Below are 15,979 nucleotides of genomic sequence, written 5' to 3'. Positions count from 1 at the left end.
GTTTGTCAGCCCGCCCCAGTTTCCTGTTCTTTCTACTCGGCTTCCACCTGGCTTCCCTGCACATCCCAGAGTCTCATTTCTGCCTTCCTGCTTCCCATGCTCACATGCTACTGGAGAACATCTCTGCCTTCAGCGTGGTGAGCTCCCCACTGCTGCCCAGCCCTGGGCCTCAGCCGCTCCAGACTTCCCCGGCACCGCTTATGCCACCCACCCCCCTCACCCTCCGCGACTACCTCACCTTCTCACTAAAGGAAAATGTAGATTCTGGAGATGAAAACTCCCTCCATTTCTTCCCAAACCACTTACAAACTTCATTTCCATACATTTCAGAGTGTGAGGTAGTTTCCCTAGCCTGAAGCTAACCTCCCTGTGTACGCTGGATCCCATTGTCTCTCTCCACACAGCATGTAAACATGCTCCAGCCTCCGCCTTTTGAGGACAACCATTAAAATCATTCAGGATGCGAGAGCCAGGAGGCACTGATGTTTTAAAAGCTCCCCAGGTGATCCTAGTATGCAGTGCACTTATTTTTGGGCTTTGCTCCAAAATATAAACAATAAACTCCAAATTGCATACCATGGCATACAAGGCTCTTCATACCCTTACTCTTGCCTCCTTTTTCTCTTTTACCCATGTTCCCTCTGAGCAGAAGCCATGCCAAGTTACTTAGAGTCCCCCAAGCCTGCTGCATCTCTGCCTTCACTGAGCCTCCATATGTGCACTTCCCTCTGCCTGGAGTGCCTTGCCTGCCTTCTAGAAAGTGGCCTTCAATGGTCACATGAGGTGTCATTTCTTCAAGAACTAACCTCCAGCCTGGGTTAAGGGCCCCCCATCCCCACCCAGGGCAGGCATTGTGGTACAGCAGATTAAGCTGCTACTTGGGTCCTTAGCATCCCGTAGTGGAGTGCCTGGTTCCAGTGGCTACTCCACTTTCCATCCAGCTTCACACTAGCATGTAACCTGGGATGCAGCAGGTGATGGTTCCAGTAGTTGAGTCCCTGTGACCCATGTGGGAGACCCAGGTGGAGTTCCAGGGTCCTGGCTTCAGCCTGGGCCAAGCCTAGCTGTTGTGGGCATTTGGGGAGTGAACCAGCTGCTGGAAGATCTCTCTGTCACTCTGCCTTTCAAATAAATAAAGATCAATAAACTTAAAAAAGAAAGTGCATTCCACCCTCCACCCCCCAATGCTTTCATAACCCTGTAGGCTTATCTCTATGGGAGTACTAACCACATGCTACTAATTATTAATTTATATGTCTGTCTTCCCCACTGCACTGTGAGTGGTTTGCAGGAACGCCAGGACCACAGCGATGCCATTTGGTAGGCATTGGATCTATCTCACATTTTGAAGATGTTGTCTCCCAGGGCTGGGAGAAGAACTTAATGAAGTGTCTTTGAGTGTGTTCATCATATAGTCAGTCAACGTTTATTGAGACTTTGCCATGGTCATTTACCGATGTGGTGCAGGTTAATATTCTGCATAACTGAAGTTTCCCATCACTACTATGTTTAGCCTCTGGGACAGTTTCCTCATCTATAATGGCCTGCTTTGTTCATGTCTAGTGGACTCTCGCGATAAACACTTAATCCCAGACCTCTCAATAGTGTTCTCAGAAGGGTGCTTTGCACACAGTGCTTAGGAGATATTTGTAAACAAGCATGCTCCTTCTTGATATATTGGGCTGTTTCCTCATCTTGTCTTAAATGTTGCAACAGAAACAGTGCTAAGCACTTTACATGGGTTAACTCTTCAATCTTCATGCTTCTATGAGCTAGATAGTAATATGGTTCCCATTTTATAGGGGTTCAGCAATTTACATGAGGTCACACAGGTACTAATTGGAACACTTAGACCCTGGCCTTTGGAGTGAAGTGTGACCCAAAGTCACTAGGGTATGCCTGGAACACGTTAGACTTTTGGTAATACTCAACTGAAGGAATACTGCTCCCAAGGGAAGGGAAACAGGAACTCTTTTTTTTTTTTTTTTTTTTTTTGACAGGCAGAGTGGACAGTGAGAGAGAGAGACAGAGAGAAAGGTCTTCCTTTGCCGTTGGTTCACCCCATAATGGCCGCTACGACCGGCGCACCGAGCTGATCCGAAGGCAGGAGCCAGGTGCTTCTCCTGGTCTCCCTTGGGGTGCAGGGCCCAAGGACTTGGGCCATCCTCCACTGCACTCCCGGGCCATAGCAGAAACCTGGACTGGAAGAGGAGCAACTGGGACAGTTGCCAGCACCGCAGTCGGAGGATTAGCCTATTGAGCTACGGCAGCGCCTGCGGAGACGGGAACTCTTACTGTCCTCCCCACTTAACTCTCGAGGTCCCTTGCACCTTCTTTCCTTTCTCACATTGTCTCATTTACTCCTTTTCTTTTTAAAGATTTATTTATTTGAAAGGCAGAGTTACAGAGAGGCAGAGGCAAAGAGAGAGAGAGAGAAAGTCTTCTACCCACTGGTTCACTCCCTAGATGGCCGCAATAGCTGGAGCTGCGCCAATCCAAAGCCAGGAGCCAGGAGCTTCCCACATAGGTGCAGGGTCCACTGCTTTCCCAGGCCACTGCAGAGAGCTGAATCCGAAGTGGAGCAGCCAGGACTCAAACCAGTGCCCTTATGGGATGCCGGGACTGCAGGCGGCGGCTTTACCTGTTACGCCACAGCTCCAACCCCCCATTTACTTCTAACATTTACTCAACAAACATTCTGGAGGGGTCACTGAGTGCCAGGCAGTGGGCCAGAAACTAGTGATACATAGGTGACTGAAACATGGGCTCTGCTGCTGGGAGCTTATAGTTGGGGGTTGCAGATAATTACCTCACAGTAAGATTGTGAGAGCAAGAGGAGGGTGTGGCCTAACTGCCTGGGAGACTGGACTCCACCTTATGCTGAGCCTGGGTGTGATGGGACTATGGAAGATGCTGGCTCCTTGGGGATGGGTAAAGCATGGGAGTGGCCCAGGACCAGGCAGGGACCTGGTCTGGTAGGGCCTTAGTGTACAGTGCTAAGAGGTTTGAGTTTTTCCAATGGTTGGATTTATCTGGCATTTCCTTTCAAGGGCAGGTGCTAAGGGACTGGGTCATGCTGTACTTTGGCTCTGACCTCTTGTCTAAGCTCTAGGACTAAACTCGCATAAAGCTATAGCCCACCATTTGTGAACATATTTTCCCCAATTTCCCATGTCTTCTGCGTTCCCTAATTCTGCCCGTATTCACACCATCCAGTCCCACAAGCCGTCACTGGATCACTGCATACACAGCACTGCTCCGGGAGCTGCTGGAGATACAGATGCCAATCTCACTGAACCCGTGTCCTTGCTCCGGTAGTTCCTTCTAGTAGGAGAGCCTGTGGTGGTGAGGGCCAGGCAGGGGACAGACAAGTAGACAACCCGGTGGCGGATAGTCCAGCCGACTTGAGGGCACCGCCACACGTCTGCCTCCTCACACTGGCCGCCAGAGTGAAGTGATCCAGCGTAGAGACTGTGAGTCCCGTGCGTGCTGGACAGGTGTCGGCAGAGCTTGACACACAGCCTTGCACATCCTAGGTGGTCAGTAAATGTGTGATGGATGAATGATGCAAGTCTCACTACAGCCTCCCCAGAAATCTTCCCTGCAATAAAAATCAGACTACCCACTTGGCCCTCAGGACTAGCCACCACCAGCTACAGTTCTGTCTTCTCCTTTCACCGCCTGGCAGGTCAGTGAGTCACTGTTCTTGCCCGGGGGCCACTTGTATTCTCCCACCTCCGTTTCTGGAAATCCTCTTGCATCTCCTAATGCTAGGGCTCATCCAAGTTTATGGGCTCCCATGGCCAGCTGCTCCCTCCCGCTAGGACCTCCCAGCCACCCCGGGTCAGCCCCCAGCATACAGAGCCTGCCTCGGGTCTCCTGGACTCACCCCGCTGGAGGGGGAACCCTTAACCGGGGGCCGAGCCCTGGAACTTTCTCCAGAGTCCTAAACTGGGCCTGTTGTAAACAGGCGAGTGGCCGAGAATGGGGCCATCAGAGGCTGGACGTCAGGAGGAAGCCGTGTGCTACCGTGGCGGGCCAGGCCGCAGCCACCGGCCGAGGCGGGCTGCGAGATGGGAGGGAAGGGGTGGGGAGCCGGGGCTGGGTGTGCTTCCTGCCCCGGGATCTGGCGGCCCGCCCCTGCCTCCGCCCCTCCGGCCGAGCCGGCGCTGGACGGCCCCTCCTGCCTCGGCCGGTCGCCCAATCAGCAAGCGCCCCCCGCCCGGCCCGCCCCTCCCCCTCTGGTGACAGAAAGTCGGCCCAGCAGATGAGGAAGTGGCAGGCAGGCTGGCCCTGGGGACTCCTCTCTGGTCCTGCTCCCTCCGAGCCCTCCATCGCTGCCCGCCTGGCCCCTACTGGTGAGTCTGGACCTGCTAGGGCTGTCCATGTGCCGGCGCCCCCTGCCTGGCTAACCCGGCCCAGCCCTGCCCTTCCCTGCTCTGCCCTGCCCTGCCCAGGCTGTGGGCGAGGCTGTTCCTGGGGCGAGTGGGTGGGAGGTCCCAGCTCCCTGGGGCCGGGCCTCCTCGCCAGCACCCTCCTTCCCCCGGCACCCCCGTCTGTGGCCCCCACTTGCTTACACCTAGGCCTTCCTCCACCACCTCCTGGGCTTGCTCTCCTCCCTCCCTCTCCTTTGCTGGTCTCGCTTTCCCTTCCATCCATCTTAAAGGAAGGAAGGAGCAGCCTGAGTGCCCCCAAGGGGACACACCCAGATTTCCAAGTGTGGGGACAGGTCCTTCCAGGAAGCCTTGAGTCCCCCTGGATCTTCAGGGTACCTGTGTGTGTGTGGGTGGGGAGGGCCAGGGGAGTAGTGCACCTGGCTGGGGCCGGGGTGGGGGGTGGCTGGGAGAGAGAAGCAGCTGGGAAACTCACATGTGGAACTGTGTGTTAGAGCACATGCCCAAGCCGGCGGGCCTGGCCGCTGCCTAGGCTGACTGAGGCAGAGTGAGGATTGTTGACCGCCAGCAGAGATCTGTGGGTGACCCAGGGCAGGTGCATATGGTGTGGGTGATCGGGTGTTCCCTCACCTTCCAGTGGCTCACACGTGAGTAGACCTATGTGTGCAGCTTGCAGCGGGTGTGGACTTGCACTGTAACCATGTGCCTTTTGCACATGCTAAAGTGGGGTCTCGAAGGGCATTGTGGGAGCGCCAGTGTGAGTGTCCTTGGAGGCCAGTCCCTGCGGGGTGTCAGGGGCAGTGCCCTCTCTGGCTGCACTCCTCTGGGCTCTTCACTGCTTGCCGCCCGCCGCCCGCCAGCAGGAGGTGTGTGAGCTCTGTGTGTTTGTGTGCCAGCCCTCAGTGCAGTGCGGTGTTTGTTGTGGAGGTGGTGGGGGGTGGAGGACCGGGTGGCCGGCAGGTGTGTGTGAGTGCGAGGGTGTGCACGTGGATTGCAAGGCTTGGAGCCCGGCTGTGGGGAGTCTGAAGCTACGTGGGCCAGCTGGGTGGGGTGGGGGAGCCCCGGGAGGTGCCTGTGTGCAGGGGGCACGCCACACCTCTGGTGGGAGGTGTCAGGTGAATTTCTTCATTCAGCACTTGCACACATTGGTGTCTGGACGCAGGAAAACCGGAGCACCTGCTGCCGCCGTTTTCTGAAAGTCTCAAGTCCCAGGCTCTCCTGGGCCTGGGCAGAGGCTTTTGTGTCCCTGCGCCCACCCCCGACATTCCTTCAGGCGCTGAGGGGGAGGGGGCCTAGCCTATTAGGACCCCTCCCTGAGGGAGGGGAAGATTCCTGAGACCTCCCCCACTTCCCCACCTCCTCACATGCCACTGGCTTCCCGGCCCCTCCCTGGAGGGAAGGGTGCTTGTACCCATTCTGAAGTAGGGCAAACTAAGAATTTACGGCTGGTTCAGGAGAGGATGCTGGGAGTGGATTTTCAGCAATTCCTTGGGCCAAAGCTGGGGTTGGGGCCAGAGCGGGATGGGGGGTGGAGGAGGAGGGATTTCCAAAGAACCTAGCACCTTCGTTCTTTAAGCTCTGGTCTATGGTGGGTGGGTGGTGAGTCTGGGGCTTTATTTGGCTTTCCCAATCCTGGTGGGTCCTGCTCCCCAGGCACTGACCTGTGGCCTGGACCCACCCTCCACCCCATGCCCAGTACAGCGGGGGCGGGCAGAGGGCGGGGCTGCTGCCAGATCTAGTCAGACAGGTGGAGCGGCCGGGGCAGGAGTCTCAAAGAGGAGAGCTCTAGGAGAGGAAGGGCAGCGACCGACTGAGAGAGCGCCGGAGAGGAGAGGCTGGAGGTGAGCGCTCGCTCGCTCGCTCGCTCGCTCGCTCAGGGACAGAGCCTGGGGAGGTGAGCAGCCCAGCAGGGGAGAGGAGGAATCCCAGGTGCGGAAGGTTCCGGAAGGGACTGAAGGGACCAGGGAGGGGAGAGTCCCGGCAGGGGAGAGGAGGAACCCAGGGGAGGACTGGAGAGGAGAGGGTGAAAGGGAGAACCCCTGGAGGAAAAGTCTGCTGGGGTGTTGAGTGACTCCTTCCTGCAAGGAAGGGAGAGGTTATTTGGAGATGAGCTCCCAGTTGGCTGGTGAGGAGGTGAGATTCCGGGAAGAGAGGGTTCTCTTGTGGAGGAAGGGGGAGGAGAGGAGGGGCAGGAACCAAATCTCTGGAGAGGAGCTGAGTGAGGGGAGTGAGGGGCGGGAAAGAAGGGAGGAGGAGCCCTTCCCATGCAGGCAGGAGGTATTTGGATTCGCTATCCCTGCTGAACTGCTGCCTGCTGTTCCCAGGCCCCAGCGACGCCTTCCTTTCTCCCTCTGTCCTGTCTGCTTCTGGGTCTGGTCTTCGTGGGTCAGGTGTGGGATAGGGGTGTGCGGTGGGCCTGACGTCCACGCTCTGTACCTCCGCAGAGTCCTTCGCCAGGATGGAGGCTGTTGTGAACTTGTACCATGAGATGATGAAGCATGCAGGTAAGATGCTGTCCAGTAGCCCCGGATGGAGGGCTGTCTCCTGGTGGAGCGCCCCTCTGAACCCGTTGACCCTTTGTGTGCTCGCCTCCTGTCTGTAAGCTTGGGAACCTGGTGACTCTTCCTGATGCTTTGACCCTTATTCACAGATCCCCGGATGCAGGGCTACCCTCTGATGGGGTCCCCCCTGCTGATGACTTCCATTCTCCTGACCTATGTGTACTTTGTCCTCTCACTGGGGCCTCGCATCATGGCCAATCGGAAGCCCTTCCAGCTACGTGGCTTCATGATTGTCTACAACTTCTCCCTAGTGGCACTCTCTCTATACATCGTCTATGAGGTGGGCCTGGGGCATCAGGGTGTTGATTCCCAAGTGGGCTACGGGGCCGGAGCAGGGCATCTCCCCATTCCAGAGGGGCTCACAGCCATTCCTCAGTGGGAGAGGGAGGGCATGCTAGCAGGGGGAAACTGGTGGTCTAATCCACACCCTTTCCTAGTTCCTGATGTCTGGCTGGCTGAGCACCTATACCTGGCGTTGTGACCCCGTGGACTACTCCAACAGCCCTGAGGCTCTCAGGGTGAGTAGGGGTTGGGACTAGATCGTAAGCAACCAGGGGGAGAGGCGCAGCTTGGGTGTGATCTGTGCTCGTGGCTCAGTTTAGGGAGGCTCTTGGAGCAGCGTGTGGGGTCCTAAGGCTGCCCTGACTTCTTGCAGATGGTTCGAGTGGCCTGGCTCTTCCTCTTCTCTAAGTTCATTGAGCTGATAGACACGGTGAGTAGTTGGATGTGAGGGCTCGAGAGGAGGGAGGGGGGAGAGACCCTAGCTCTGAACCACAGCCCCCCTCTTCTCTCAGGTGATCTTTATCCTCCGGAAGAAAGACGGACAGGTGACCTTCCTCCACGTCTTCCATCACTCAGTGCTCCCCTGGAGCTGGTGGTGGGGGGTAAAGGTGGCCCCAGGTGAGTGGGGAAGGCCACTGGGGGAAGAGCGGTAGGCAAGGGGAGCTGAGGCTCCATCCTCATGAGCCTTCTCGTTGTCCACTCACAGGAGGGATGGGCTCTTTCCACGCCATGATCAACTCCTCTGTGCATGTGGTCATGTACCTGTACTATGGGTTGTCTGCCCTCGGCCCTGTGGCACAGCCCTACCTCTGGTGGAAAAAGCATATGACGGCCATTCAGCTGGTGAGGAGCCTGGGCCTGGCCCGCAACGCCCCCACCCCTCCTCCCCGACTTCCCAGCCTGTCTCACCTTTGATCCCATCCCTCCCCACTCTGTTTTCTCCCCTCCAGTTCCCTCACTCCCCTCTGACCCTTACTTTATCCTAGATCCAGTTTGTCCTGGTCTCGCTGCACATCTCCCAGTACTACTTCATGCCCAGCTGCAACTACCAGTACCCAGTCATCATCCACCTCATCTGGATGTATGGCACCATCTTCTTCGTGCTCTTCTCCAACTTTTGGTACCAGTCTTACACCAAGGGCAAGCGGCTGCCCCGTGCACTACAGCAAAATGGAGCTCCAGGTATCGCCAAGGTCAAGGCCAACTGAGAAACACGGCCTAGATAGGCGCCCACCAAAGTGCCTCAGGACTGCACCTTGGGCAGCATCGTCAGTGTCCTCCCCACCTACACCTGTGACCAGGGCTTCTGGGGGCAGGACTGAGCAGGGGACTGACTCTCCCCTCCCCACGGCTGGTCTACAGGGACCACTGCTTCCGTTCCTCACCCACTTCTCCAGGCCAGCTCCAGGAATATGGCCTCATTGCCCTCTGCCACTCCAGAGCCGGGGGCTGAAAGGGCTGGACACTTACCTCCCCCTCCCTGCCTTAAACTTGGGAGAGGAGCACTCAGGGCTGGCCCTCACCAGGGTCTTGTGGCCTTTTTCCTCACACTGAAGAGGTCAGCAATAATCTGTCACTGTGGACCCAGGCTCCCTCCTCCACTCCACACTGAAGCAGGAGCTTCTGGGCCAAAGGTCAGGGTGAATGGGGGCCTGGGAATACAGCCTGTGGAGGCTGCTTACTCACTGCGTCTTAATTAAAAGTGACAGAGGAAACCACGAGGCTGTGTGTGTGCATGTGTGCTGGAGGCGGGGTACGCAGCCCGCTTACCGTGTCCATAGCAGCTGCGACGGTCAAGGCTCCCTCAGGACAGTTCCAGCTCTGACTGACCCACAGTAGGGGGAGCCCCTGGGACAGAGATCACGCAAGGCGAGGAAAGGGAAACATGACTTTATTAGAAAAATAAAAAACTGAGGGGATGGGTTGGGCCTCAGCGGATGCCTTGGTGGATGAGGCTGCTCTTGGATGCGCTGGCTTTTTCCCGCTCCCGCCGCCGTGCAGGGTCCAGCTCAAAGCAGCGCCACAGCCGTAGGGTCTCATCTGCTGCTGCTGACGCCACTGTGGCCCCGTCCGGGCTCATGGTCAGACTCAGGACCCGGGCTGTGTGACCTGGGGCAGTTGAGGAAAATGTACATGCATATGTCACACCCAAAGCCTTCCAATTTTGATGGCCACCTTTGCTCTTTATAATAGTTGTATTGAGACAGAATTCATATACTATAAAGTTATCCTTTAAAAGTCTACTACAACTTAGTGGTTTTTGGTCTGCTCAAAGATATGCAACCATCACAACTACCTAATTTCAAAATAATTCCATCACTCCCCACTCCCCTTCTCTTGCAAACCCTGGCAACCATTAACCTGTTTTGTCTCTGAGTTGGCCTCTGGTCACTTTATATAAAAGGAGTCCTACAGTATGTGGCCTTTCATGTCTGGCTTCTTGCATTTAGCCACCTACCTTTGAGCTCAGCCACCTTGGCCATGGTTGGGTACTTCCAGATGACCAGCTGGTTCTGTGCAAAGCCATGGCCTGAGATGAGCTCCTTGTAGTGGGGAGACCAGAGGATGGAGCACACCTGTGGAGAGGAAGGCATGTGCAGACATTCAGCCAAGGCTATCAAATCAGAACACAGGCCATTAGAGTGTCAGGCACCCTGCCAGGTGCCACGGACTCAGGCTTGGACGATCACAGCCCTCACAAAAGTGCTTGGAGAGAGAGTTATTATTCATTTTACAGATGAGGAATCAATCAGAAGGTAGTTCAACAAGTTGCCTAAGGGCTCCAGCACGTTAAGTTAGCAGGACCAGAGCCAGAGTTTGAGTATGGCCCATATGGTCTAGAGGGAAGGCTGTGCTCTGGGGAGCTGGGGGTGGGGGAAAGGAGAGGAGACCGGAGTGGACATGGGGAGGCCCACGAGCCCTGATGCGGCTTGTGTGCTGTAGGTGGTGGGGAGCCATTACAGGTTGGAGGAAGAGAGTGACAGCCCTGATACCACGGTGCAGAGGCTATACTGGAGGAGAGAGAAAAGAATGCTTGGCCACCATGGAGGAAGCCATTGTGTGGGCCACAACTGGACGGAGGTGGTGGCTGAGGGGAGGGGCTGGAGGGACACAAGAAATCCTGGTGGTGAGGACTATGAAAGACACCAGGAAGTGCTGCGGGTTTCTGAGCACGTTCTTCCATTCTGAAGCAATGAAAGAGAAGGAACAGGAGCGCATTTCAGGGAGGCAAGGGGAAGTGGGTCACACTGAGGTGAAGGGGCCTCCAGGACGCAGGGTTGGAGGTAAGCCATGGGCTTGTTGGAAATGGAGCTCCTGAGAGCTGAGTCAGAAGTGGGGAATCATGAAGCAGGGGTGGCAGAGCCACTGGAGTACACGCACTGGCCCAGGAGGACTACACAGAGCTAGATTGCACCAGCAGAGGCTACCTGGGAGTGGGCGTCCACAGCACTCAGACAGGCCCCGGAGCACACGTTCCAGATGCGGATGTGTCGGTCACTGGTGCCCCCTCCTGTCGCCAGGATGTTGGACTGCCAGGGACACCAAGCTACAGCCTAGATAGGATAAAGGTGGGGTCAGGCACTAGGAGCTATAGGGCTCCACAGGAACCCCGTCCAATCTCATCATCCCACCTTCCCACCATCTCAGGCCCCAGGTCACAAGTGAGGGTCTGCAGAGGTGTCAACCCGTCCCAGCTCTCACCTTGACAGCCCCTTGATGCTGGGTGAATGTTTGCAGGGGAACCCAGCCGCCCTCTCCAGGAGCACTAGGCCACACATTGACCAAGTTATCGTTGCCTCCACTAGCCAAGTGCCGTCCGTCTGGGGCCCAGCGCAGCCCACACACTTCCTGGCTGTGGCCACTCAGGGTGGCCACGTGGTGTTCTGCTACCCGAACATCATGGTGGTGGATGTGGCCGGAGCGTGAACCACTGTGGGCAAGAAGAAGGGAATCGGGTTCCATGGCATATCAAAACCGCCAAGGCCGGAGCTGCTTCTGTTCAGGGATGCACAGGGGGTGTTCACACATCTCAAGGAAAACGCCTAGTATAAAAAAGCTAACGTGGATTTCAAATGGGGAGGTGCACCCAATAAACTTAACCTTAAATTCTACGCTTTTACAAACTTTTTAAAACACCCTCATAAATGCAGGGGCACGGTGGGTGGAAATCGTGTTTATTTTTCCAGGTTGGCCAAAACCACTGACCTGGAGAGGATGTAGCTGTTCCAGCTCAGGGAGCCCACTCGGGCAGAGTGACTGGTCATGTTCCGAAGCCGTTTTTGCTGCTGCACATCCCAGAGCTGGAGAAGAAAGACCACGAGGATCAGAGACTGGGACTTGGGTAGGCGCCGGGGCCTGGTGCCACAGGGCAGGGACAAGTCTCACCTGCACCTCGGCACTGCTGGTGCCCACGGCCAGGTAGTTGCCCTCTTTGATCCAGGCCACAGAGGATACGTAGTCCCCAGGCTGCTCCATTTGCAACAGCTGCAGGATGTCACCAGAGCTTGCACTCCACAGGTACACGCTGTTGTCCAGTGCCACCGCCAGAACATTCCCAGAGCTCCAGTCCATGAGGTTCAGGTCTGCCAGAGGTGGAGAGGGACAGCCATGAGTTTTCCTTGTTTGCTGGCTCCCAGCCCTTTCTCCATCCACGGAGCAAGGCTGCACTTACAGTAGTCATTTCGGATTTCAGGGGCATCCAGGATCCGGTCTGGTAGGGAGGGAATGTAGCGGCAGGTCTTCCGGCTGGAGCCGGGCGTGGCCTTCTGGCTGTACAGTACTTTCAGTCTGTTCTGGTAACCTGTGGCAACCAAGTGGGTCTACACGCTGGGGAAACTGGCCCGTGCCTTGCCCTTAGCCTTGGGTGGGAAGAGCAGACAGACATGGCCTCCCCCACCCCCCACCCCCGCCCCTGCCCTGGGGATAGGCTGACAGCTCCCTCCAAGAGCCAGGAACATCAGGTCTCACCCTCTGGAGCATTCTGTGGCTTCCCACTGAGCCGAAGGATCTTGGCCTCCTCCACATCAAAACCGTTCAGGTTCAAAGCCCAAGCTTTCTGATGCTCCTGGCATACAAGGGCGAGGTGAGGCGGGGGGGGGGGGGTGGGGGGGGGTGGGGTGGGGTGGGGGGGGGGGGTGGGATGGGTGTCGCAGTCGGGTCCTGCCCTGCGCCCCTGGGGGGACACATACCTTCTTGGTGGGCGACTGGCTGTTTTCCGGCTGGTTCTCCTTGCTCAGGAGGAAGCTCGCCACCTCCATCTGGGAAGCGCTGCGCTGGGGGATATAGCGGTCACCGCCGGGTTTGCTAGGGGTGGTCTGTCCCTTGGAATTAGACTTGCCTGGGGCAGGGAGAGAGAAGCCAGACCGTCTGCCCAGGCTCCCGGCAGAGGAAGGGTGCCGGCGGCTCTCAGCCAGTCTCGCGGCCTCCCGGCGCCCCGCCTCGCCCCACTGACCAGGAGTGCGGCCCGGGGTTCTGCCGGCGCTGTGGGATCGGTTGGCTGCCCGCATCGGGGACGGGGCCGGCCCCGCGGTTTCCTTGGCCTTGCGCTGCCAGCGCGCAGGGGGTGCATTGGGGATGGGTGCGTCCAGCTGCAGCAGCGAGTGCAGGTCACTCTCGAACACGAACTGCTGCGCCATGGCAGCGCCGCGAGCGGGAGGGGTCCTGGGAGCTGACGCTCGCCGAGCCTGTGGGAAGAGAGGCGACCGCGTTCCGGGGACCATGCGGGGCTCCTTCACCAGCGGCCGGCCATCGGCGCCACCCACCACGGCAGCTCCTCCGTGCCCGGACTCCCCGGGCCGCGACAGCCCCCTCCCCGTTCGGCTCGACCCAGCGCCCTCTCACCGTGCGTACGGAACAGATTCCAATCCCGGACCGGCTTCGGCACGCCTGGCCTACGCTACTTAAACTCTCCGCTCTGAGCATTCATTGGCTCCTTCAAAACCCAACCGTCGCAACCGTCCCTCTCGCCCATTGGCAGCTACGGCCCAGGGGGCGGGCCTTCCGGGGTACGCCGCCGGTCTCACGAGAGCGAAAGCCGCTCAGGAGTGTGATTTGATGACAGGTTTAAAGCCCAGCCCGGGGAATTGGTGTCCGAGAGAGGGGCGGGCGGGGCGGGCGCGGCCTGGTCGCTTCCCCCGGCTCCTCTGCGTGCCCGGGGCAGGGCCGGGGACCGAGTGCCGGCAGCATCTGCCAGCTGGGAAGGGGAACACGCTTCTGTTCTTGTTGTTTCCCACGCTGGGAAAATGAGGCCGAAAGAGGGAAAGTGAGTTCCGTTCGGTCAAGAAAAAGGGCCAGGATTCGGACCTGCCTGTCTGGAAAGGTCTAGGCAGCCTGGGCGCCCTGGGGGAGACCCCGTGGCTTCCTCTCCCCGGGCTCGATGGGTGTCAGGAATCCCGGAGATCCGTTAGTGGCGCGCCCTGCCCAAGGCCGACAGACCCTCCGAGTCAGGGCGGGCGAGGGGTGTGCCTGAGGCCGCACCGGGGGGCTGGCCGGAATCCAGCTCTGACTCCCTCCAGGCCAGGGACGTGCCAAGGGGCCGGGAGGTGAGGCAGCACCCCCGCCCGCCCGCCCAGGACTGCGTTCAGTCAGTTTACAACACGTGGTTGGGTTCACTCTTCAATCCCTAAGGTTCGCTGGCGTCGTTTTACAGAAAAAGAAACTGAGTCAAATGAGCTTAGAAACTTGCCCAAAGGCACACAGCCGAGAAGTAAGTGGTGGAGACAGGATTAAAACTATCTGACTCTTGGGAATGAGAGAGGGAGGAGATGTACAGTTCGGCACTTACCCTTAGGGTAAATCCCATTAAGTTGGTAGGTACCAAGGCCATCTTATTAATTAAAGTGATCAGTTTAAGTTCATAACTGATCATAAAGATAGGATTAAGTGTCAAAGGAATCACATAAATAAGACCAGTGTTTGCTAATAATAATTGATAGAATTAAAAAGGACAGAAGGATCCAACATGGGAAGCAGGATACACAGCAGACTTGTAGAATGGCAGATTCCCTAAACAGCGCTCTGGCCTCAGAATGAGCCCTTAAGCCACTCAGATCTGGCTAAAAAGCCCATGAGAGCATTTCGGGCATGGGAAGCCAAGACACTGTGCCAAAAAATGACCTAAATGAAAGATCTCTGTGAGTGAGATCCTGGTGGAAAGGACCATCAGAGCCGGCGCCGCGGCTCACTAGGCTAATCCTCCGCCTTGCGGCGCCGGCACACCGGGTTCTAGTCCCGGTCGGGACACCGATCCTGTCCCGGTTGCCCCTCTTCCAGGCCAGCTCTCTGCTGTGGCCAGGGAGTGCAGTGGAGGATGGCCCAAGTGCTTGGGCCCTGCACCCCATGGGAGACCAGGAGAAGCACCTGGCTCCTGCCATCGGAACAGCGCAGTGTGCCGGCCGCAGCACGCCGGCCACAGTGGCCATTGGAGGGTGAACCAACGGCAAAGGAAGACCTTTCTTTCTCTCTGTCTCTCTCTCTCACTGTCCACTCTGTCAAAAAAATTAAAAAAAAAAACACAAAAAACAAAGGTTAAGCTAAAGAGTTTGGACTTCACCTTCTAGGCACTGTGGAACCAGTAGGGAAGGGCGGAACGAACCTACCTGAGGGGGGAACAAGGCCACAGTTTGCAACTTCTGGACTATGGCTTACTGGAGGGTCAGGGAATTTATACATCTAAAGATAAAAGAATGGGGGCCAGCGTTGTGATAGCTCAAGTGCTTGGACCCCTTACCCACACAGGGGAGGCCTTCATGGAGTTCCAGGCTTCTCCCTGGCCCCGCCCTGGCCATTGTGGTCATTTGGGGAATAAGCCAGCAGACTGAGGATCTCAGTCTCTCTCTGCTGTACTGCTACTTTTTTTTTTTTTTTAAAGATTTATTTATGTGAGAGGTAGAATTACAGAGAGATAGGGAGAGACAGACAGAGAGTCTTCCATCCACTGGTTCACTCTCCAAATGGCCTCAACAGCTGGTGCTGGGCCAACCCGAAGCCAGGAGCCAGGAACTTCTTTCCACGTCTGCCACATGGGCACAAGAGACCAAGGACTTGGGCCATCTTCTACTGCTTTCCCAGGCCACAGCAGAGAGCTGGATCAGAAGTGGAGCAGAACCTTGTAACTCTACCTTTCAAATAAATAAATCTTAAAAAAAGAAATTCTCAGGGCCAGCACTATGGCGTAGCCTATAGGCTAAGCCTCCACCTGCAGTTCCAGCATCCTATACCGGCACTGGTTTGAGTCACAGCTGCTCCTCTTCTGACGCGGCTCTTTGCAACTCTACCTCTCAAATAAGTAAAAAACAAACAAACAAAACAAAATAAAATGAAAAAACCACAATTTAAAAAAAAAATAGATGAAAGAATGAAGGAGGCAACATGAACATGGATTATGAAGTGGGAGAAACTCTAACATCGTGTAAAGTAGTCAAGTTTGAATGATGACAGAAAGACCATATTTGACTGTTGAAAAACAAATCACATGGGGCTGGCTCTGTGGCGCAGTGGGTTAATGCCCTGGCCTGAAGTGCTGGCATCCCATATGGGCGCCGGTTCGAGTCCCAGCTGTTCCGCTTCCAATCCAGCTCTCTGCTATGGCCTGGGAGTTAAAGATGGCCCAAAACTTTGGGCCCCTGTACCCACGTGGGAGACCCAGAAGAAGCTCCTGGCTCCTGGCTTTGGATAAGCTCAGCTCCGGCCGTTGCAGTCATTTAGGGAGTGAACAGTGGAATGGAAGACCTCTCTCTCTCT

The 15,979-nt window shown here is 56.6% G+C and overlaps 2 protein-coding genes across 2 annotated transcripts; one reads left to right on the top strand and one right to left on the bottom strand.

The window, feature by feature from the left end:
- Nucleotides 1-4,239: 4,239 nt before the first annotated feature.
- ELOVL1 (ELOVL fatty acid elongase 1) lies at nt 4,240-9,014 on the top strand. Its single transcript, XM_062191103.1, has 8 exons — nt 4,240-4,358; nt 6,839-6,898; nt 7,045-7,235; nt 7,393-7,473; nt 7,611-7,667; nt 7,750-7,855; nt 7,944-8,080; nt 8,224-9,014. The coding sequence occupies exons 1-8, from the start codon at nt 4,268-4,270 to the stop codon at nt 8,443-8,445; spliced, it is 945 nt and encodes a 314-aa protein (XP_062047087.1). The 5' UTR covers nt 4,240-4,267; the 3' UTR covers nt 8,446-9,014.
- Nucleotides 9,015-9,102: 88 nt separating this feature from the next.
- On the bottom strand, nt 9,103-13,182 carry CDC20 (cell division cycle 20). The gene is made up of 11 exons (XM_062191102.1): nt 13,079-13,182; nt 12,690-12,921; nt 12,427-12,575; nt 12,206-12,302; nt 11,910-12,038; nt 11,624-11,820; nt 11,444-11,538; nt 10,940-11,168; nt 10,666-10,791; nt 9,696-9,813; nt 9,103-9,346 (listed from the first exon to the last, which is right to left on the bottom strand). The coding sequence occupies exons 1-11, from the start codon at nt 13,157-13,159 to the stop codon at nt 9,168-9,170; spliced, it is 1,632 nt and encodes a 543-aa protein (XP_062047086.1). The 5' UTR covers nt 13,160-13,182; the 3' UTR covers nt 9,103-9,167.
- Between the last annotated feature and the right edge of the window lie 2,797 nt (nt 13,183-15,979).

This window comes from Lepus europaeus, chromosome 5 (assembly GCF_033115175.1).
Source record: "Lepus europaeus isolate LE1 chromosome 5, mLepTim1.pri, whole genome shotgun sequence".
Taxonomy (NCBI): Eukaryota; Metazoa; Chordata; class Mammalia; order Lagomorpha; family Leporidae; genus Lepus; species Lepus europaeus.
This window is presented reverse-complemented; position numbering and strand designations above follow the sequence as displayed.

Excerpts from the sequence above, each read along its gene's own strand:
- ELOVL1 (XM_062191103.1), top strand. The coding sequence starts at position 4,268 with ATGAGGAAGTGGCAGGCAGGCTGGCCCTGGGGACTCCTCTCTGGTCCT. Across the intron at positions 6,899-7,044 it reads TGAGATGATGAAGCATGCAG|ATCCCCGGATGCAGGGCTAC; the intron begins GTAAGATGCTGT and ends CCTTATTCACAG. Across the intron at positions 7,668-7,749 it reads TCATTGAGCTGATAGACACG|GTGATCTTTATCCTCCGGAA; the intron begins GTGAGTAGTTGG and ends CTCTTCTCTCAG.
- CDC20 (XM_062191102.1), bottom strand. The coding sequence starts at position 13,159 with ATGCTCAGAGCGGAGAGTTTAAGTAGCGTAGGCCAGGCGTGCCGAAGC. Across the intron at positions 12,576-12,689 it reads AACCCCGGGCCGCACTCCTG|GCAAGTCTAATTCCAAGGGA; the intron begins GTCAGTGGGGCG and ends TCCCTGCCCCAG. Across the intron at positions 9,814-10,665 it reads CTGTGGACGCCCACTCCCAG|GTGTGCTCCATCCTCTGGTC; the intron begins GTAGCCTCTGCT and ends TCCTCTCCACAG.